This window comes from Gymnodraco acuticeps, unplaced genomic scaffold, assembly GCF_902827175.1.
Source record: "Gymnodraco acuticeps unplaced genomic scaffold, fGymAcu1.1, whole genome shotgun sequence".
NCBI classification, from domain to species: Eukaryota; Metazoa; Chordata; class Actinopteri; order Perciformes; family Bathydraconidae; genus Gymnodraco; species Gymnodraco acuticeps.
In genome coordinates, this window is record NW_022992150.1 from 2,254,846 (window position 1) to 2,276,995 (window position 22,150).

The window sequence follows — 22,150 nt, forward strand, 5'->3', positions numbered from 1 at the left end:
TTTCTGCTCTGTTCATCTATACTTTACAACTAATTCAAGATTCAAGGGTTTTATTGTCATATGCACAGTAGCTACAGTGTAGTTATGGCAATGACAATCTTGAGTCCTTAGCACCTCCAACAATGCAACTAAAAGAAAATAGCTAAATGAAACAGTAGGATAGATTAGAATAAAATACTGCAGGTTATGTTGTAAGACCAGTCTAGTAGTGCAGATTAACCTTCCTTAAAACAAAAGAACAGTTTAGCAGGTAATAACTGTACTTACCTATATGTTAGCTTAATGTGCTGCAGCAGCAGAAAGAGCACAGTGGGCTATAAGTCTAACTTTCACCATGAGTGAGTCTGTAATTGCTCTGTGGGTCGAGGAGCTGCTGTGGAGCGACGGGCCAATAGATGGTGCAGAGCTGCTGTATCTGCTCTTCATACTGTAGTCTCTGTGGTGCTTAATGTCATTACTGTCTTCCTGTCACCACAGCAACCGGCCTGACTTCATCCTCAGAAAATGCTTTTGTTTAGGCATTTATTGACTTGTGTGACTGACCATTGTGTGTGCTTGTTGTTGTGAATGTATATCAGACCCAGCAGAGAGTCGATCATGGCTACCCACATGTCAATAAGAACACAGCTTGGCCTTTAAGTGAATGAACAACGACGAAATTCATTACTCTCCATCCTATCAGACAATCAGCTTTATTAACATGCATCTCCATCACTTCGGTCCCTCTTCTATATCCCACCACAGGCTCTCAGTGATCCCCAGGACACGGCCCAAGGTTTAATAACACTAAAAGGTTCACCGCCCCACACATCTCCCCCCCTTATATTATGGAACTATGTTAAATATCTATATTTTATAAACTGAATCTGAGAGAGTCAACTAATGCCGCTCTCAGAGATGTATCATTTCTCAGCGTTGAATAATACATGTTTAAATGGGTTTTCAATCTGTGCAGCTGCACTATAATATATACCTATGTATGATATACGGCATTGAAAAGCCTCTGTATATTTTATATTGCAGTAACACCACACTGCCATGTACACCAAACGTAAAGAAGTACTGTAGCTTTGACCGAGTACTGTTATAACCCATCTGTGCCACCACTGAAATATAAAATATCCTTTGCTTAAAGTGTTATCTGGGTCTAAGCACAAATATGAATACTAACCCTTATGCCCTCGGACACCTGGGACTACTGATTTTCATCTCATTATATTATTTTTAAAAATGTCCAAAAAGTAAAAATAGTACATTGGTCTATCTGAGAAACTACAAGAAGCACAATCAAGTATTTCTTATCAATTTTAACAGGATAATTATTAAAGATATTTACAAAAAAATGTAAATCATATGGTAGACTTTTAGGTTTAATAGACACAATGAAAGTGTCTTTTGTAGTTTATTAGTCCTGCCTTTGACTGTTGTTTAACTCTGATTTGACCAGTGATCTAAATGTGCTGTTATTACAGTATGGATAGGCTTCAAGCCCAAAGTATGACTATACCAGATTGAAATACTCTCGACTAATAATAACAAATCTTTGGGGATTTTTCCTCACACCAAATAGTGTTTTAAGACCCAAAAAGGAGCTCACCTAATTATCCCACTCTGCCTCAACTTGGTGTGTAATGCTGAATTTGTGTCCACTTTACTTGAAAGGAAATATGAAATGTAGGTGGAATTCTTACTACCCGATTGCCTGTTCATTAGAACAGCAATAAAAGGCTAATTATAAAACGTTGTATTAAAGATAACATTATATAAAATCATACACTCACAGGGAATTGTTTTCCTATTAACACATTCTTTCACTTTTGATACTTCAACAACATTTAGCTGATTACACTTTTGAAAGACTTTTGCTTGTATTTTCTCACTGTGTTCATAGTTTAGCGGCAGCAGTGGTCAGATTTCGGTATGTGTAACTGCGTGTATAGTAATTTAACATTCACAACATCCTGATGAAAGCTTAATGGCAGCATTACACGTTAATTCCCGCTTGTTTGTTAAACACAGCACAGCCAAAATCTCTGTTTGCATAATAATTTATTCACATCATTTTTTTCACATACTATATATTATTATTGCTGCAGTTCTGGAGCCTTTCAGGTATTCACCTTCAATATTCCCACAACGGGATTCTATGTTCATATCTCTTTATATTTTTCATCTTCATGCATGCTGAGTATAACATTTCACAGGAGCAGGATGCAAATAAATAAAACAGTCTCTTTTTAAGTTACATGTCATAATCTATCCATTCTATTAATGCTTCGATAACATGCCTTTTTCAAAGTCCATAAGGGAGGGAAGGGAGGGGGACTTTTTCGGAAAGTATAGTCTCCATTAGAGGGCGAGGGCTTAACAAAGGGCACATTAATAATACATATTGTTAAAGCTGGCAATCTATGATTAATCTTCATTACCACCCGAACCCCTGCTCCCCCATCCGTGTGAAGCCCATCTACAGCGCATAGGGAAAAGGCTAAGTGTAACTATTACATTTCATCTATGTACAGTAACTTTGAAATATGGCACCAAATCTGCTTGTGAAAAAAAGCTTGAGGTTACACGTTAAAATATTTGTGACTACAATACTTTTTCCTTTTTAGCTGAAAAACTCTTTATATAACTCTATTCAGCCCCTTAGACAGCGATCACACGTCAGGAGCAAAGTGGAAACAATGGCACGCTTTTACTTGACTGTTTTCAGTGGTATTCTTAGAGTAAACAGCATGCCTTGCGGGCATCGGGAGCATTGCGGTGCATGACACAGTGTTGGAAAGTAAATCTAACTCATCTTCAAAGCACCATGTGTCTCACTTTGAACAAAAGCTCCCGGGCAATGTCAGTCTGCTGTCTGATTGGCACCCAGTGATACAAAGAATATGAGTAAGAGTGACAATATGTAAGAAAAAGCCTGGCACACTGAAAACAACTATTGTGTTCCAGTTTCTGCGAGTGCTGTTGGTTTGTGTGTACATTTCTTAGAACATGTTTAAAAAGGTGCTTTTTTGTCCGCTGAGTGACTTTACTCGAAAATCATGGACAATGCAAAATAACAATATATTTCTCTCAGTAGCTCAGATTAGCTTAGCATTCATTTTTCTGACTTAAGTCAGACATTGGCTTTTTTCCCCCCCCACACACATGCGTATGCATGCACACGCGTAAGCCTTTGCATATGCACACATCATTGGAAAATGAGGGGATTATTTCTGACCTACAGCAAAGGCAAATAATGAAGAACTTCAGATAACTCAACCTCAGGCTATCTTTACAGTATTTTATTATAATTAGTAATTGCTCAGTTCTAGCTGTTGGGTTCTTTGAAGGCTCCTAGTGTCACCTAGGCAGAGCAGAACTCTACATCATGTAAGCTTTAGGTGTAAGCTTTGATACAGCGAGACAGTCACCTTTTTAGGAAGGGAATTCTTCCCTCCTGAAGTGTCAAAGACTCTACTTTGTGAATTGATGCTTCATCATGACTGCACTGAGTCTGTGTGTGCTCCTGAATAATAATGAAGAGGTGAGTTTTGTGCCCTAATGATCGGGGGTCCTGGGCCAGGGAAAAGCTCTTCTCCAAAATGTAAGAGGTCCTTGAGCCCCCAGGCAGAAAGGCCTCTGTCAGACGTAGGCTGACTCACTAGACTGGGTCCTGCCCAGGTTTGGGGTCTGGGACAGGTGTGAAACATCCTTCTTCCGCACTTCACAGATGGACTTCCTTCGGGCCTGAACCCCTCGCATGGCCGTCTTTATCTTCCTCCAGCCAAGGTGGTTGAGCTCAGCCAGGTTGAGCAGCACACATACGCCACTCACCGCAAACATAAAGATCAGAAACACGGTCTTTTCTGTGGGACGAGACACGTAACACTCCACCTCTTTCACGCACGGGTAGCGGTCACACTCAAACATCCCCGGCACGTTGAAGCCGTACAGGAAGTACTGGCCGGCCAAGAAGCCGATCTCCAGCAAGTTGCGGAACACCACCTGGATGACGTAGAAACGGGAGATGCCCTCCTGCCGTCGCACTTTGGAACTCTTGTGTGTTTGGGGGAGTCCTCGGGGTCCGTTGGGAATCTCTTTGACCTCCAGGCAGTCGTGATCCTCCTTGCCGCTGTCAGGGTGCATCAGGATGCCGTTGATGTTGCGTGAGTGAAGTTTGCGGGAGTGATGGTCATGGCGTCCATGGTGACCGCTGTGACCGTGATGATCCATGTAGGGGTGGAGGAGAGCGTAGCTTCGGTCACGTGCTTTGGCTGACTGGTGGACAGAATACGTGATGAAGCACAAGCTCGGCGTGCACACCAGGATGATCTGGAAGACCCAGTACCGGATGTGCGAGATGGGGAAGGCCTTGTCGTAACAGGCCTGGTTGCAGCCGGGCTGCATGGTGTTGCAGATGAACATGATTTGCTCATCCTCGTACACCTTCTCCCCCACAATACCAACGATCAGGATACGGAAAATCACCACCACAGTCAGCAGGATCCTGCAGAGAGACAGAAGGAGAAGGAAAGGGCAGAAAGGGGGAGGGGGTGAAAGGGAGAAAGGCAATGTCAGTTAGTAATGACCAAATGAACAGAGATTCAGGAGATTTCTGGATATAATTTTGACAATTGTTTGCAAGACTTGGTTCAACTTATTGGATACTGCTTTGTTTATGATCATGTTGTACCCTAAATCAACCATTTTGGGGCTGGTGTTGTAACTTACTTTGTTCCTGGGTGTGTGTGCATGTTCATGCATAAGTGTGTGAGTGTGTGTGTTTGCCTGAGTTATCACTCAGCTGCTGTGACAAACAACACCACAGGATGGTAGAGATGCGCTCTAGATGGCATGCACACATGAGCTCGCTAATCAAAAGAGAACAAAACAGGAGGGGTTGTCAGAAGAAAAAGGGGATTTCATACTAACTCTTCACGGCTGAGTTAAAATGGTACAGCATCAGCACACTTCTGTGTGTGTGTGTCTGCACATACATGCTTGAACATGCTATTCATTGATTTTAAAGGATAGTTTGGATTGTTTGAAGTGAGGTTGTATGACCTATAGTAGATTGCGGTCGGCATGCACCCAGTTTGGAGAGACAGATATGAGTTAGGACACATGAGCTAAGCAAAGAACTGTTGTGGAGAGGGGCAGATGCAAACTTTTTTTTGCCATGTGAAATTCTTACAAAATTCTCGATCTGTGTAAGCTTTATTAAGAATATTTTTGTTGTTTGACCTTGTCGACAGGAAGCCGTTATCTACAATCTTACCTATGCCTGCAGACTCAATAACACACACTTACTAACCAATCAAGCAGCGCAACAACTCCTCAAGGTAAAATTACAGGGTTTTTATTCCCATGGACACAGCTTGGTAGCTTTGATAAGACCACAGCTGGATATAAAGGATTCAGTGAAATCAGTAAAAGGTTCTAGGTAGACTATACAATTAAACTGATATGGATTATTTTCGTCTGCTTTTCATATAGGATGCTAAAATAGGTTTTGCTGCAGCCCCTTTCCACAGCAGTACTTTGCTTCAAATTGAAGGCATGCCGACCGTCATCTATTTTAGGTTATACACTTACTCTGAAAACCTACCTCCTAAAACCCCACTTTAAACAATCTTTAGTTATCCCTTTAAGGAATAGTGTAAGTACTTTTTCAATAATATCAATTCCTGCCTCTCATGATATCATGAATCTTATCATTACTGAAAAGCTATTTATCAAACATTCAACCGCTGTACACATGAACTCTTTTTTTGACCTCTTTTTCGCTGGTATCATATTATGTGTGGGCCAAACCGTGTCTTAGGGGTGTTTCCGCTTAAAGAGATCGGAAACCAAAAGAATCCTCAAATCTGGCAAAATACAGAGGCGGCTGTTGTTCCCATGATTATAGAATAACAGCTAGGCTTATTATTAGCAACTTAATGCTGAACCATACAGGTGTCATCTTCCCATTGAGGCTCATTAGTGCAGTGCTGCAGTTGTGTGCAGGGGCTGGAGCATCCGGAGAGGATCAGTGCGGCTGCTTTTTAGAGGCCTCTGAGAGACTGGTGTGCTGTACTGTTATCTCCTGGTGTCGATCCAGCGTGAGCACTGCGGAGGAGGACTGGGGCTTTAGGGCTGCACTGTCAGCTCTTTATAATGAGCGAGGAAAGCCTGCACATCATGGGGCTCCCTGGTATTTATGCCACAATGCAGTGGATGTGCATGCCCCCTGTGTGGAGGAGCCAATTACTTAGAACACACTTGTTTCTGAGGACATGAGGGCCACCCAGGGCAAACCGAGGGACAGAGAAAGATGGGAGGCGGCCCCCAGGTGGGTTACAGCCACTCGGCAGATACATATGGCAATGGCATTTAAACAGGCGATGTAATGTAATGCTTTTCAGAAAGATGAAAAGTTGGTCAGTGTTCTTCATGTTGTTGTGTCAAATGAGACTCCATAATGTAGCATTTAATATGCCCACGCCCTATTTCCATGGCCAGTTACCACAGCAACCAGCGGATTATAATGAAAGGTGAGGATCTGTAGACGAGGGGAGGAAGAGATGTTATTCCTTGGGGGGTAAAAAAAGAAATGTCTTCCATTGACGCGATTAAGGAGGCAGCTCTTTAAAGGTGAGAGGTTTAGCAAAGAAACACGTGTTAGCGACTTAAAATAGAGCATTGCGCCGCTGCAGGACTATTCCTGCTTCACCTGCGAGAGCCTACGTGTGTGTGTGTAAGCATGACAGACACGCGAGGACACAGAGACAAAGAGGGAGAGTCAGTCATGTGTGTGAGTTGTGCAAAATGACAAACATGTCCGCTCGTCACTGCTTGGAGCAGCTGTGAGCATATACGCTACGCTGGCTTTCAGTATGTTTCAGAGAACAACACAAAACCTCCCTGCTAATTTGGTTTTCCAGAAGTTAAAAACAGGTCATGTATGCAATTTACATCCAGTCACTCTCTGATCCCTTGCTGTGATGTATCTGCCTTCACTGGTGGTTTGACAGCAGAGGATTTGACCAAAGGGCTGACACTGATAGTGTTCTGCTCCACAAGGAATCATCTGACGCATGCTGCTCAATTAGATAGAAATCGGCAATCCACACTGCTCATTTATATGCAAATACTTGTTTGGATTGTACGGAAATAGCTCATGTTTAGAGCGGCTCCGGATGCTGATTCAAAAGTCATAGGATAGAAAGCGTTTACATCTGCATTCCCTTGTCTGTTTCTACTCAGGGTCTGCTTCTTCTCGTGCCAGTGATAATTACTACATCATAATAGCATTACCTAAATGTCACTAAGTCTGCCTGCTCTCCACAGAGACTGGACACGTCATAGTAATATATCCACTACTACGTGATCACTTTCTTTGAAATACAGACATAACAGATGGCTTGTGTTGTTATTTACACATGTGTTTATGGACTGGAATGGAAAGCAGTTTGCAGACCAGTGACTTCCTCATTACCAGTGGACACTGTCTATGTCCTTTCCTGATTCCCACACAAGACTCTGCTTTATCTGAAGCTTGCTTTAGTGACTCTCTAAGCAGCCATTTTTGTTTTTGTGTAGCACCTTTTTAACTCCATAGTCCACATGCATGGTATCCTTTTTTTCACCACATTTCAGCTATATTTTGTCAAAGTATAAAGCTGCCAGGAACCCCAAAAAAGGGAAAATACACAGTTTATGCCGCTAATAAATATCGTTGCACTATTTATACACAACTTTGATATATAAATATAAGAAGTAAAACCATAATGCAGTCTATTAGTGACTTTATCCAAACTCCAGGTCTATAAAGACCTCTTAATCACTGCATATATAACTAATCCACGTTGTAAAGATGTACTGAAAAAGGTCTTTGGGTCTAAAGATATAAATAAGACAGTGTTTAAATACCCCTCATCAGCACTTTGAAGAAGTTTTCTCCGCTTGTCCCTACATGACATTAAAATAAAGATGCTGGTGCTATAAATAAAACATGCTCCATGTATTCACCCACAGAGAGACACCACCTACAAATGCATAGCCTTTTAATTGAGTGCAGCTGAACCTGCTTAAGTTAACATAAACCAAAAGTAAAAATGTCCTAGTTTATCACGGCCTCATCACATGGAAAACAACCAGTGTACTTGGTAATTGATAAAGATGTAACTCCCAATTCTCCATCCTAATGTATGTAAATGATTGTGACTGTGGGGATTAGCAACAAAACAGCTTACAGCCGTCTCCCTTTTCTCATTGCTGCAACTCTGCATTTCATACAATGTTTCCACTGCGGCTCCCTCAGCAGTAAGAGTTTAAAGATTTACTTCCCTCAGATATAAAACTTTTCTTAAGCACTGTACTGCAGTTATTTGTCTATACTTGTTTGTTGGTCAGATCTATGTCGTTTAAAAATTCCAAGACTGTGCAAGTATTGTGTGTGTGTGTGTGTGTGTGTGTGTGTGTGTGTGTGTGTGTGTGTGTGTGTGTGTGTGTGTGTGTGTGTGTGTGTGTGTGTGTGTGTGTGTGTGTGTGTGTGTGTGTGGTGTGTGTGTGTGTGTGTGTGTGTGTGTGTGTGTGTGTGTGTGTGTGTGTGTGTGTGTGTGTGTGTGTGTGTGTGTGTGTGTGTGTGTGTGTGTGTGTGTGTGTGTGTGTGTGTGTGTGTGTGTGTGTGTGTGTGTGTGTGTGTGTGTGTGCTATACTGCTGGATAACAGGATAATCAGCACGGGGCAGATTGCTGCATTAGCAGAAAGCAGTGGACGAAGGTTATCTGCAAACATCAGTGTTTTAAGTCCTGCGGAGTAACGAGCCAACAGAGCAGATTGGGACAGGACAGCCTGAAGCTGCAGAATATTCAATAACCACCATCAAAAAATGATGAAAAAGATACCAGGAAATTTAGTATATCATATCCTAGGGCAGAATATAAAAACAACTAGCTTATTTAACTTAAAAAAGAAAACGCAGGCACTAGTGCTTTGGTTCCTTAGAGTTCATTTAATTCCAGTAAAGGATCTCCCACATCAGTCTCCTCTCATCACCTCATTTGTCTGCCTCCTCTCCCTTCAGCTGAGACTAATCACATTTTTGGAGACTTTTTCAATCCCTCACACTGCGCCAGAGATTTAATAAAATTCGGAAGAGCATTAATCCAGTCTGCATCCCTGGATTGGGCTCACATTTGAAAGTTATTTGTCTAATGTTCACAATTTCCTTGTGCTGCATCAGTCACAGCTGCTATTTCCATAGGGTGCAGAGAGGAAGTACGTATACACTCGGCTGCGGTGTGACTATACAAAGTGATCCGTAGCCGATTGACCTGCGAGATTGTGAGTATAGTGTAAGGCTAGCTGCTGGTGTGTCAACTGGACCAGAGGCTTTTATACACACACACACACACACACACACACACACACACACACACACACACACACACACGCACACACACACGCACACACACACACACACGCACACACACACACACACACACACACATACTGTACGTTCATTCATACAGCAGCTGTTGTCGCCAGCCTCCAGAGACAACAATGCTTCGAGGACAGCATTGGGAAACAAACACACACATGCACACAGTGTGAATATAAATGACCCTTTACTGAGTCAACAAACACACGTCTGCACATATAGGTACACTGACAGGATTCTGACTGGCTAAGTGCAGTATTATCTGCACTACAAATATTCTTCAGGTCTCAATAATAAGCTCCACTGATTGCCGATGGCAGCACATGATGAATAAAGACATAGAAATTGTGCAGCTTAATTATCAGAGTGCAGACATTTCATCCCCCCCCCCCCTCATCTACTGTTCCTCTCTCAAACTGTTTTAATAGTTTCAGGTCTTGCCCACGCGACCGCCCGAGGTGCCTCAAAGAGTCTTGACGGAGACATTAGTGTGGTGGTTAACTTACGTCACTAAATACTCATCAGCAATATTTAATTGAGAGTTAAATAATCATTACTCGTGTATAAAGAGGCCCGTTCTGATGTTTTTGAACAATCATAAAGGCCTTTTAACTGTAAAATGCCTGAAGAAAATGCAGAAAGCAATTATCCCACTTGCTCATTCAAACAACTCTGAGGGAAATGACTTCTAGCTGTTTTTCAGGAATAAAGGAGGAGACAAAGAAAGTTAATTGGGGGAGACGCTACAGGTAACTGCCTAAATTATACCTTGGCTGTTTTGAGTTATGATAAAACCTTAAAGTGCTCAAATCTTCCGTTTCCTTTTTTTTTTTAAAACCAGAACTCCTTTGTTGAAACAAATAGATAACACAACCATCGCCCAAGGCCGGAGGATATCGTGTTTGAAGAAATTCCAAACCCAACTTTTTAATCAACTCACTGCACAGCCTAACCGTGCGTGTTGATGATGTCAGTGTAAACCAGATGCATCCTTCCCTTTTCCCATTTGTCTCGATGCCACTTAAAATTAGCCTTTCATCTCAATTCTAGCTAAGGAAAGCAAACATTATGTTAAATTCTTTCTATCTAGAATAGCTTGTAAACCATCAAATGCATGATATCAGCAACTCCTCTTTGCTTCCTAACCAGCACATTTTTGCTGATTGCATCAATATGCGTTTCCAGGATATTCCATAAATCACTTCGCTGCTGTTCAGTATTCACAGCAATGACAGCTACATGAGCATCGCAAATTTAAAAATAAAAGCAGAGGAAGAGATTCACACCGATGTCAAATATTAGACCATATTTATCTGCAGAAAGGTTCTGCAGAGATGCGTAAAATGATGACTTAATTGGGCTTTTGATGGAGGACTGAGCTTCATCCCAGAGAAAATCATTTGTTTTGCAGCACGACAAAAAGCAGACTATGTTTTTTTTCATTCAACCCACTCTTTTTATGTTTGTAAAACCATTTAACTCACAATCTAAGTTTTATGAAAACCAAGTTTAATCTGCATGCATCTCTTAAATAAAAATTAAACTCATTAAAGTATTTTCCTCAAACTTATTTTCTCTTTGAACAGGGCTGGAATTATTATAGGCACTTTTGTTTTAGCTAAAGCTGCAGTAAAGCATTATTTTCAAGGAAATGTAATCCTCTTGTGGCTGCATTGCATTATGCTCTGCTGAGGACGGACCTGCAGTGACTCATAGTCTGTAGTTAACAGGAAACAATGAGACAAGAGAAAATCCCTCTCTCTTGGATTCTAACAGACTCACAAGGAAACATGTTAAGATGTTTCCTGTTAATATAGTTTACCTTTTAAATATTTCAATGGAGCTGTATTCAGATTTAAATGTATCATTCCTGAGGCCTTTAACATGTGTTCACCTCTTGAAAAGGAATTGCTATCCTCCTGCAGTTACAAGTAACCAACCAGAGCCGATTTATTTGAATTATGTTAGTTAACCCTATAGGACCCACATACATCACACCTGAGACAATCGATAGATGATGTGAATGCAAAATGCTTCTCTGGTAAAAGTTCAGTTGTGGTTAACTGGAATTTACATGGCTAACCTCACAGTCCATTTATCATGTCGGGCGGGGGTGTCGTCATGATTTATTAACACGGTTACAGCTCAGGTGATGCAGGCTTCTAAGACTTGTGGTTAATACTGTGTGGTGTGAATGTGAGGCTAAAAGTCATGAAAGGCATTCCCCAATGTGGTCTTGTGAAGAAAAGTCATGGGTGGATAAATCAAGAAAGGAAATCCCACTTGACATTAATGTGAAAGGTTTACAATTGTTCTTGTTCTGAATAAAGCTTTGAATATGTGTCTCATCACCTGCTTCTCTGGGCTTTGGTCAACTTTTGGAAAATTCTTCATATTTATGCAACCTGGTTGTGGCTCATAATTGTTGCTAGAGCTTTTTTCTGAGTTGCAACATAAATTGAGTTAGATGTGTTTAATTCCATCATTCCTTTATTGATTTTCCACCTATCCTGATCTAAAGTTGAGTATACAATATAAATCAAATGATTGATCCACTCTGACAATGAAAAGCACACAAACAAGAATGTAAAGAAAAGAGGTCTCATTGATAAATAAACCCATTGGGACACCTTTTAATACTGGAATTCCTTGATGTACTATGTACTTACATTATGAAGATATCTTATTGTAATTAAATCCCATTCTAAATCTTAATGAACTGCTACATACATTGAAAATATATTTTTTTCATTGTGAATGCAACATAAAGAAGTTGTTCAGATTCCCTTACATTCTCTTTACATTTCAAATTGACATTTATTTTGTCTAAATAAATACAAAATCTATCATTGCATTTGATTCTCTGACACAAGGATTGGTCTTCATTGGACTACATTAATTATGTATTGTTCATTACTACAAACCTGCAGAGCTTTACAATATCTGACCATATCTCTGTAGAGAAAATAGTCAAATAGAGCCATCAATTATTCTCAAACACATGGTACTGTACATCTGGGTATATAAGTTTCTAGGTATCTAAAAAACGGCTTAAAAGCAAGAAAATCCTTTCCAACCCTAATTAAGTGAATCCAACACGTAGGGAAATCGTTGCAATAAAGGACATTTAAGCTATGCATAGGAAAGCATTACACGCCCGGTAAAGCTCATACACACACCATCAATATGGTGCTGAGATGAATAATAGCCTGCGCTGAATGAGAGCTGAGCTCAGCTTTACCGGCAAAAATCCCCCTGTCGAACGGAACAATCAATAACATTCAACAGCAGGGATTTCTACACAAATAAACTAATGACAACTAGATGTGCAGAGAAATGGTTTAATTTGAGAGACAGTGCCGCTCCTCGCCCGAGGATGATGGATAACTAATCCTTTCAAAAGCTGAAGTATTGCTTCCACATTTGTCTGCTTTGCAACACAAAGACAGAATAGATTTCCTCCAGGAGGTTTATCATTAATGAAACATGAAATATATTCTGGTTCAGACAGGATGATGCCCTGAATTAAAGCAGAGCGTTCCTACATTTTACATTATTTTTGTATGGTGCCCTTCTCAAAGCAGGGTACCTCCTTCTTGTGGGTATCCTGACCTATTTAGGCAAAGTGGAGAGATAATACAAATATGTGCACGGGCACTACAGGAGTGAACCACTTTTAGGCAGGCTGTTGTCTTTATTTTGCTTTTAGAGCCGGAACACAAGGATGAAGATATATTTGGTTGTATCAAACCTTTCAGACTGTCAATTCAAGTCCTGTTGTTTTTACCAAAGTACTTTGTACACCACTTTATCCATTACATTAAAAGGCTGGACAAATCTGAATACATTATTAATGAATGACTTGACATCAGTTGCAACAAGGGGTCTCATAACATGTATTACGATTTTATGAAGTACTTATAATGCTAGGGTGAGGAGTGATAGATGGTGAATAATAGATCTGTCTCTCTCCGCAGGAACAACAAATAACAGGTAAATGGATACAGATTATTATTGAGTAAATTAATTAAATATGACCCAATGTCTGATTGAAACTATTGCCATATACACGAGGGTAATGCCACATACAGGATGAGCTCATTACACCTTTAACAGCAGACCTTACAGGTGGTGTTTATTCAGCCAATGCTGCACTGCTGTGTTTGCAAGGATGCTGAACATTGCATGTCATTTCTCATTGTGCTGAACTGTTATAAGAGCTACAGTTAGAGCGTTACATTAAGATACATGTGAAATTAAAATGACACTAAGGTCTTGTGTATTTTTAGAAGCCCTCATCAATGCAGAGGACACATATTGAGTGCAGACCGTTTCCTCAGCAGCAGGGTCAGTCAGCGAAAGGAGCTCTGACACAGATTCGCAGCATTGAACCTCTGCAGAGGAAAAACGTCTCTTCCTTTCTCCGGCTCCTACTCCCCTCCCTACCCCCTCCTCTGTATCCTTTTTTGTTCTACAGCTCAAATCCTGTCCTTTCGATCCTTCCATCCGGCAGGCTTTAGTATTTGATCTTCCTTAGATCACTCTGGTGCTACATTATCTCTGCCTCTTGTCTTTTTTTTCTGCGCTCTACTTGTCTTTGGCACTGGCCTCACTACAGCATTGCAGTATAGAGGAAGATGCACAACACACTTCCTTCCTTTCTTCCTTTCATCCTACCTGCAATGTGTTTAACTCAAACCCAAAGGCCTCGTCACCTCATGGTAGAACACACACAAGAGCACACCTGATGTCTGCAGAACACCTGAGCACGGCATGTGAAGAAGCAAATATGTAATGGGTTGTGTATAATACATGTTATCGCCATGAATAAGAAATAAGCATCACAGAATGATGTCACATATCAGATTTGAACACACAGTATTTAGGGTAGTCCGGCTTAAAGATCAATAACCATGTATGTCAGAAGAAAAAAATCATCTCAGGTCTACCTGGTTCGATTATCCTAGAAGCCAAACGAATGACCTTATCATTGAGTTGTTTGCATTGATGTGTGAAAAAACGTTCTGTATCTGGCGGGTCGACAAAATATACAAGCAGTCGGTTTTATCCCATTGGATTAAACAAGTCCATTCATTATGTCATGTTCTTTTAAATACCAGTCTAATAAGCAATGTAATGTAAAAAGGAATTGCACAATTGAATTGAAGAAACAAGACTTGCCTATTTATACAAGACTCCTATCCAAAGTGCCACACCAGACCTTTGTTGCAAACCTGTTGTTGAATGTATTTGCCGTACTAAATAAGTCATAATGTGAACAACATCAAATAAACTGCAAACATTATCAAGGCTGCTGGTGTTATATATTACACACGTATATCAGTGTATCTTCAGCACATCAATAAGTCCTTTATTCACTTTGGTAACACAAATAGGTAAATAGATGTTTATAAAAAGTGTATTCATCTGAAGTTGAAGCAACATGCTGCTTTGAAACTCAGTCAACACACAGTCTATGCGGATGAAAATGTGTAGAAATATGCAAGCAAGAGTATGGTCCACTTCAAGTTCTGCTAGAATAAACCCACACATCGTTTTGAAGTTGTTCTTATAAAATGCAAGTATATCTTTAACCTGGGTGTGTCCTCACCATTTAGCAGGTTACTACCTCTGTTGATCAAAAGCAGAAACTTATTTTTTGTATTTATTATTATCACACCTAGTGATCTACATTGAGACACTTTACAGGCCAAACTGAAGTGTTAGTAATGTAATGCTCAAGGCCCAAAGGCCGTTATAACTGTGATATACACATTTAGTTTGGGCTGGAGATGCAGCCTTGACAATGATTTCTTTATTACAGTCATTGGTTATCCATGCACACGCTGTACATTGTCCAGTTAGAAGTCAGGCGTATGGAAATCACAATACACACACATTGAATGAGTCATAATATGCAAGCCACCTGTGTTAGTCAGAAGCACAGAAGCAACTCTCAATTTCTTTGTCTCTTTCAAAGACCATAATTAAGCTAACCTATGCCACTGCTTAGAGACCGGCCGTCTCTATTTTTAACACTGTTACGTATGCCTAGGATAATTATCTATCCTATGCCAGGGCATAGGTTAGCTTAAAACCTACAATTAAGAAACAGCTTAATTGTAGCTGGATTAGACAGTCTAGACATCCAACAATGCGATCTGACAGAGTCTAATGGTGGAGCTCCAACCTCCTCATGTTATAAGAGAGTAGTCACTCAAACAGATGACTGACATGCAACCATGTTCCAAAGTTGTAATGCAGGGGAGACCTTTCAGCCATGGGGAGACATCACTGTTCTGATCTTTGGAACGGCATTGTTGCAAGCGCACACATGCATCTCTTTCAAAGAAACTAAACACAGGCTGAAACGTAGTACATGTGATGCCATCTAGCGTTTGCTGCATGCTCCGGCCACAACCTGTGAAGTGCAGGACTTCACAGTGCACAACAGTGCAACTTTACATCGCAGTTGGTTGTGTTCACAAGTGCAACAGACCACACCTGACCACACCCAACTGGGTTGTTGGGTGTGGTCAGTGGTGCAACAGACTTGAACCTTTCAACCCATAGAGGTCAGTGCAACAGTTTTGGCTCCATACATGATTTAGTGTGGAGTTGCTCATTAACAATCTAGGAGGCATCTTTACAGCACAAAACTGTGCCAGTGGTGAACAATTCTCCAACTTGCTGGTACATCCAAAAACATCATTCTGATCATTTAAATGTGTCATTAATTTCCTGACCATGCAGACACATGCTTAGGATTAGGAATCAAGTCTTTATCTTAAGTAGTTTTTTGTGTTATTGCTAAGAATGTCTTATGTTTAAAAATGTCTAGCTCCAGGTAAAAAAGCCAAGATCGAAAACACCATTGCTACACCCTAACCCACCAAACTGCATAAGAATTCTTGTATACTTGTAGGCTATTGATGTTTCCTGCAAACAAGTTAGCTTACTGGGATAACATAAAGATCTGCTTGACAATGGTAAAACAAATTAAGGGATCTACAGCCTGAAATACTCACATAAAACTGTACAAAGTGGTTGTATAGACAATGCTTCTTGACTCGCATACAACAGACAAGCAGAGTAGAAAGAGGGAACCTCATTGGAAAGAAGCTAATGTTACAGCTAATGCCCTAGGGTCAACTACCGATCCTTGTAGGACAAACACAGTCTGAGGGAAGCCAAAACACAAAGGTATCATTTACAGAGCAGTTCACTGTATTCAGCAAAGGAGCTTGTAGCTGGTGTCCTGGGCATCACAAAAACAAATTACTATATGAGGGAACTACTTTATTGGTTCATAATATCAAATTAGCATTTAATGTAATGTGAATTTGGAAGTTGGACTCAGCAGGTTAATAATCTAGAAGATCATATTGTATGAAAAACGGGTGCACAAAGGATTAATCTAAAACAAATGACTGCTAATTGGAGTTAATATGTTTTAGGGATTCAAGGAACCCTTTTTAGTCTTCAACCAGTGACGTGTATGATCAACCAATAGCTCAAATTAAGCATATAAAAGGAAGCCATTACATCATCAGAGTGTTTATGACTTTTGAGAGAGGTAACAGACAAATTGAGAGTTGCATCTGTGCCTCTGAAAAATTGTAGGTGGCTTACATCATTGAATCATCCAAAGATTGATTGTCAGGATTCGTTTTACCCTGTGCCCAGGGTTTTACTGATTTAGCTGCCAGGAATTGATTTTAAAGCTGCATTAAGTAATTTTTGACCACTCGGGGGCGGAAAGACTCCAGAACAAGTTCACAACAGTTAGCAATTAGCTTATGAAGTTGTTATGGCTAACATGTTAGCAAACAGTTGCCTACTTACAAATCCAGCAGAAACAGAGCAACACGAACATCCCTTTGGTCTCCTTTTTCTGGCCACCTGTTGAATGTAATTCCAATATTCACTGCCGTTTAGCCCTTGTTTGGTCTTCCGGCGCATGAGATATATATATATATCTGTCTCTTTTTGGATTGCTATATGTTCTAGTTTCTTCACAAGTTACTTCGGCTCTTTGCCTTTTAGCGCTGGGCAGTTAGCATACAATTAGCTTGTTTTAGGCCTGTGTTGGGAGCAGCTGCCCACAGTCAGAGCCAACGTAGTTTTGTATGTCGTTCCAGAAACCAAAACAATGAGTGGAAAAGGGTCGAAAGCTGTGTAGCTTCCTGGTGAGATGTTGATTCCCAAGGATACCGGCAATACTACCAACACCATAAGCAGGAGGGAGTCGTATAATTAATGGCACAAAATATTGCTTAATGCATCTTTAAATCAAGTCAACATGCTCGACTGTACGCAGGTTTTCATTCCACATGAGGACTAAACCAGGTGATTTCATTGTATAAGGCATTTTCAACCACAGAAGAAGAACCCATTGAAATTACTTGGTATAGTGTTTGAATGGAAGGAAAATCTCCATCACAAATGGCTTCAGATCCCTGATCAACAAACGTTTTGCTATAATGCGGCTCACATCATCTCTGTTGCTCTGATGCAGTTACAATGTCTCTATATAGACATAGTTTAATAGTTTTGTGCACACAGTGCTAATGTAGTCAATAAAGGCATGAGCCAAATAATCTACACAAAGAGCAACAAACCCACACGCACACACACACACACACCAATCCGCTGGAGCAGAGAGAAGGTTAGGCCATGCCCTTGTTGCGAACTACCTGGGTCGGGTTAATGAGCACAGCAGTGCAGTCAAATTGATAGTCTTTCATTTCATGATTTTTGTTCTGATCAGTCATTTTCTAATTACAAATCTATACATCCGGGTTTCACAGGCTAAACCACTTATCAACCAAATGAGCATCCCAGCATGACATTTGAATTGTGCTTAACGGGTGGAAAAAATCCACTTTTGCAGTTAATTATCACACAGAGATGATGTGGTACACATTTTTCACACAGATTGTACAGCATGTCTCCATGGCCTGTCTCCACTGCTAATCAAACTAAAAGCTCATCTGTTCAACCCTCCGCCACAAACCATTCTCACACAAAATATGAGAAAAGATCAAATCAGACTTTTTTTACTATACGATGCAAATAATTGTCTGCTGTTAAGAACAAATCGAATAAACTTGTGTTTTTTGTCCCAAGTTCACACAGAGTTCAGAGCCATTTACTTCCCCTTTGATTCTGCCTTCCACACCTGCTTGCTCATCATCCTTTCATCTTCTGCACCTCTGCTCTCCTCCCCCCCACTCCCCTCTCCTCCTTCTGTCCTATTGGTCTGTGGCCAACAGCATCAAGCGTTATCCATCAATAGCTGGGCTATTAGGTAGTATCAGCACAAGAACCTCTCAGAATTAACCATAATGCCCAGTAAAGCCTGATATCGATTATATGCAATTAGTTTATCTCTTAACTAATGATGGTTGTGGAGGGTAACGGTGAGGAGAGCATGGGGGAGGAAAGGACGGGGGAGGCAGTGATGACTGTGGGGGACTGTAGAACAGAGGAGAGCACTGGGACAAGCCTGAGGAGGGGGATTCATCAACTGATACAGAAAACATACATTAAGACACCCAGCTTATCAGTATAAACAGAACCAGACAATATAACCTTTACACACAAAACTCATCAGAGCCTTACCTTCCGATCATGGTAGAGTGCTGCTGGACAGCCGCCTCCAGCAGCCTCTCCAAAATGGTCCATTCCCCCATGGTGATGGAGAGGTGGCAGGGCTCTCAGAAGAAACAGGATCTGGGGAGCCAACCCCTCTTCCTCCGAAGGACTTCTACTTCTTCTCAGGACCAGCCTGCGCTCTTGTGGACCTTCTGGACCAGCGGGGGTGCACCCGACCCCCGTCCCAGGACCAGCTCCTTTTTTACCTCTACACGTTGACCTGGCCGCTTGTCTTTGACTGTGTGTGTGAGAATGAGTGTCTTTTCCTGGGCCTGTCCCGCTGTGCTTCTCCTCCTGGTGGAGGAGAGGTGCTGAGCTGATTGCCTCCCCCTCCTCTTTCCCTCAGTCTCTTCCTTCCCTTCTCCCCCTCCCCTGCGCGGTGATGCTTGTCCTCCCCCTGCCGCACCGCTCTGTTCTGCGCTACAGCATATGCTATAGCTCACTGTATGACAGCCATGATCACCCTCTCTGTTCCACTGGCCTCTGCCCTTGCTCTTTTCTCCTCTTCCTTGTCTGTCCCTGCCTTCGTCCTCCACCCTACCCCCAGGGCGCTCCTTGTGCTCTACCTGCACTCCCTGCCATCAGTGTTGCTCTGTGCTTGTCCTTGCATTGTGTAGGAGATTTGCCTTTGCTGCAGCCTTGCTACTCTAACCTAAACACACACACACACACACGCTGCATACAGCTGATCCTCCTTGGCTCACCTCAGTGAACAGCACTGTAAACACACACACACTCCAGGACCGCTAGGAATCCCACTCTTCCACTTCCTACTGAGAACTGCAGATCCACACCAGCACACGAAGCTCCTGCCTGCTGAATGTCATTTTACGACTGGAGGAATGGTCGCTCCCACAGCCCTGAGCGCTACAAGGACCCATAAAAACCTGCATACACACACACACACACTGCCACCCAGCCTCTCAGTAATAAATCAGCTGCCTTGCTGCATCCAGTGAGGCTGAACCAAGGCAGTGTGCTGCAGACCTGCTGTCCTGTGTTGTCCCCCTGGCTAATGTCTGCACAGTCCAGTGCCCAGAGTCATGTCTGCCGCAGAGAGCGGGGATGAAAAGCTGTCCTGTGATGACTATTTCTGGGCTCCATCATCTTGCATCCCTCTCTTCCCTCCTCCTCCTGCTCTCCTTCAACCTCCCCGCTCTTCCTCCTTCCTCTCCTTTACTCACGTTTGTGTGCAAATCTCAGTCCTACCAACTCCCCCTATCTCAGTGCTCGGTCCCCATCTCTGCTTTGTGCTCTCCCTCTCTTTCTCTGTGTCTCTTTCTCGCTCATGGAATCGCTCTATCTCTGTCACACTCTGCGAGCATGCAACACCCCCCCCTCTTCTTCTCATAGATCTGCTCTCTCTCCCTGCTTTCCTCCCTCCCACCCTCCCTCCTCTGGCAAATGTGCTTGGATTGCTACCCTGCTCGCTGCTTTACTTATGCTTGCAAGAATGCCTCCCACCGTACTGCTGTGTCTGTTCCTGCCTGATGTTGCACAGAAAAAAGGGCATTTGAGATCTAAGCGTGCTTCATGCCCCGTCTCCCCTTTAATCCTTTGTTTTCAGTCTGTAAGCCTGGTGGTGTTTCCCGTAGTCAATAAACCTCTTCCCCTCTTTCCCCACTCATTGTCATAGACCATCCGGCCCATGCTTCCAGGAGGAGGGTTACCGGGGAATTGTGGCTTTGCTCCACCCCATCCCCCATCTGTCTCCTCCCTTTCTCCATCTCAATGTATAAGGGAGGACAACACACCTATTTTACCCTGACCTAACCCTCACGCCCGTCCTGTTTTTCCTCTCCTCATCTTCTATATCAGTGCCTCATTCTGTCCATTTCCCCCATCCTCCATTACATCCCCCGTGCTCCCTCTCCCCTCTCAGGAGAGATGAGCGCTGTATTGTACTTTGCTGTGACATTGAAAGCTGCATTCATTAGATTTATATTAAGGTGGTGTGGAAGCGGGATGGTCTCCCTCCATTACACAGAGAGATAAAGGCAGATGTATAGAGTGTTAGTAACATGCTCACACACCTAGACAAATTCATGTGCATCTCCATCTAAGACACCAGGAAATACACAAACGGGAAAATAAAACAAACATAGGGTTTTGTTCCCCTCCAGGTTGTGAGTCACAGCAAGTTTTCCCCATCTAGAAGACTGAGTCAAGTAAATGATGCAGTGGCATGACATGAGACCAGCACACTAGAATGAAGTCATGGCTTGGGGTGACAAGTTCAATTCATTTGTGCTGCAATTCCTTTTAGTCATACTCCTTTGATTGTGCATGACATGCTTTTTTAGCTGACAGATTTTTTGTTGCTGAATAAGATGAATGCCTTTGGGGCGATTTGGAAACATTTGATACAAATTCAACATCCTCAAAGATGTGCTGTGTTATTTCTGAAAACAACAAGCATCAAGGTGGGCAAATTCACACTCACAGCTCTACACAACAACCTCTACTGTGCATTAGTGTGTAATCGATCTATCTAGTTGTGTGTGCATGAAGAAATGCAAAATCCCTCTGCATCTGTGTGTGTGGGATAAAAGGACTGAGTGGGGGAGACAGAGCAAAAGAGGATTTTGTTAGTTCAGCATCTTCTGCGAGGGGACTTGGGGTCTTTCCCTCACCAAGGACATATGGTAGGAGGAGTGCTGTTGGGGAGAGCAGGGAGGGGGGGGCGGTGCAGTGGAGTGTGAGGGCACTCGTTTGGCGAGGCTTGGGTTCACCAGCAGAGCAGCTGAAGCACTCGCATCAGCCAGCCAGCTCTTGGAGAGGAGAGTTCAGAGCTGGATAGCACATGAGTGAGAGAAAGAAGCGCAGGTGTGTCGGCAGTGACCTAGAACAGCCAGCGTCTAGCATGCAAAAAAACACACATACTGTACTCAAACAATTGTAAAGCAGCAGCATGATTAATAACATCAATGGAAAAATAAGTGGTACTTTAATATATATATTTTTATATGTGGGTTTCTTCAGGGCATTCTAAAAACTGCAAATGTAAAATCTGACATGCTTACCATATTCTGCAAGGAACCAATATATATATATATATATATATAATTTTAGTTTGAT

General features: G+C 42.0%; 1 protein-coding gene across 2 annotated transcripts; it reads right to left on the reverse strand.

The window, feature by feature from the left end:
• Positions 1–2,032: 2,032 nt before the first annotated feature.
• Positions 2,033–20,374, reverse strand: LOC117538423 (gap junction delta-2 protein-like). Of its 2 annotated transcripts, XM_034204098.1 has the most exons (3): positions 19,040–20,374; positions 17,261–17,317; positions 2,033–4,495 (listed from the first exon to the last, which is right to left on the reverse strand). In XM_034204098.1, the coding sequence occupies exons 1-3, from the start codon at positions 19,108–19,110 to the stop codon at positions 3,631–3,633; spliced, it is 993 nt and encodes a 330-aa protein (XP_034059989.1). In that variant the 5' UTR covers positions 19,111–20,374; the 3' UTR covers positions 2,033–3,630. The 2 variants fall into 2 exon arrangements, with proteins under 2 accessions (XP_034059989.1, XP_034059990.1); XM_034204099.1 differs by lacking the exon at positions 17,261–17,317.
• Between the last annotated feature and the right edge of the window lie 1,776 nt (positions 20,375–22,150).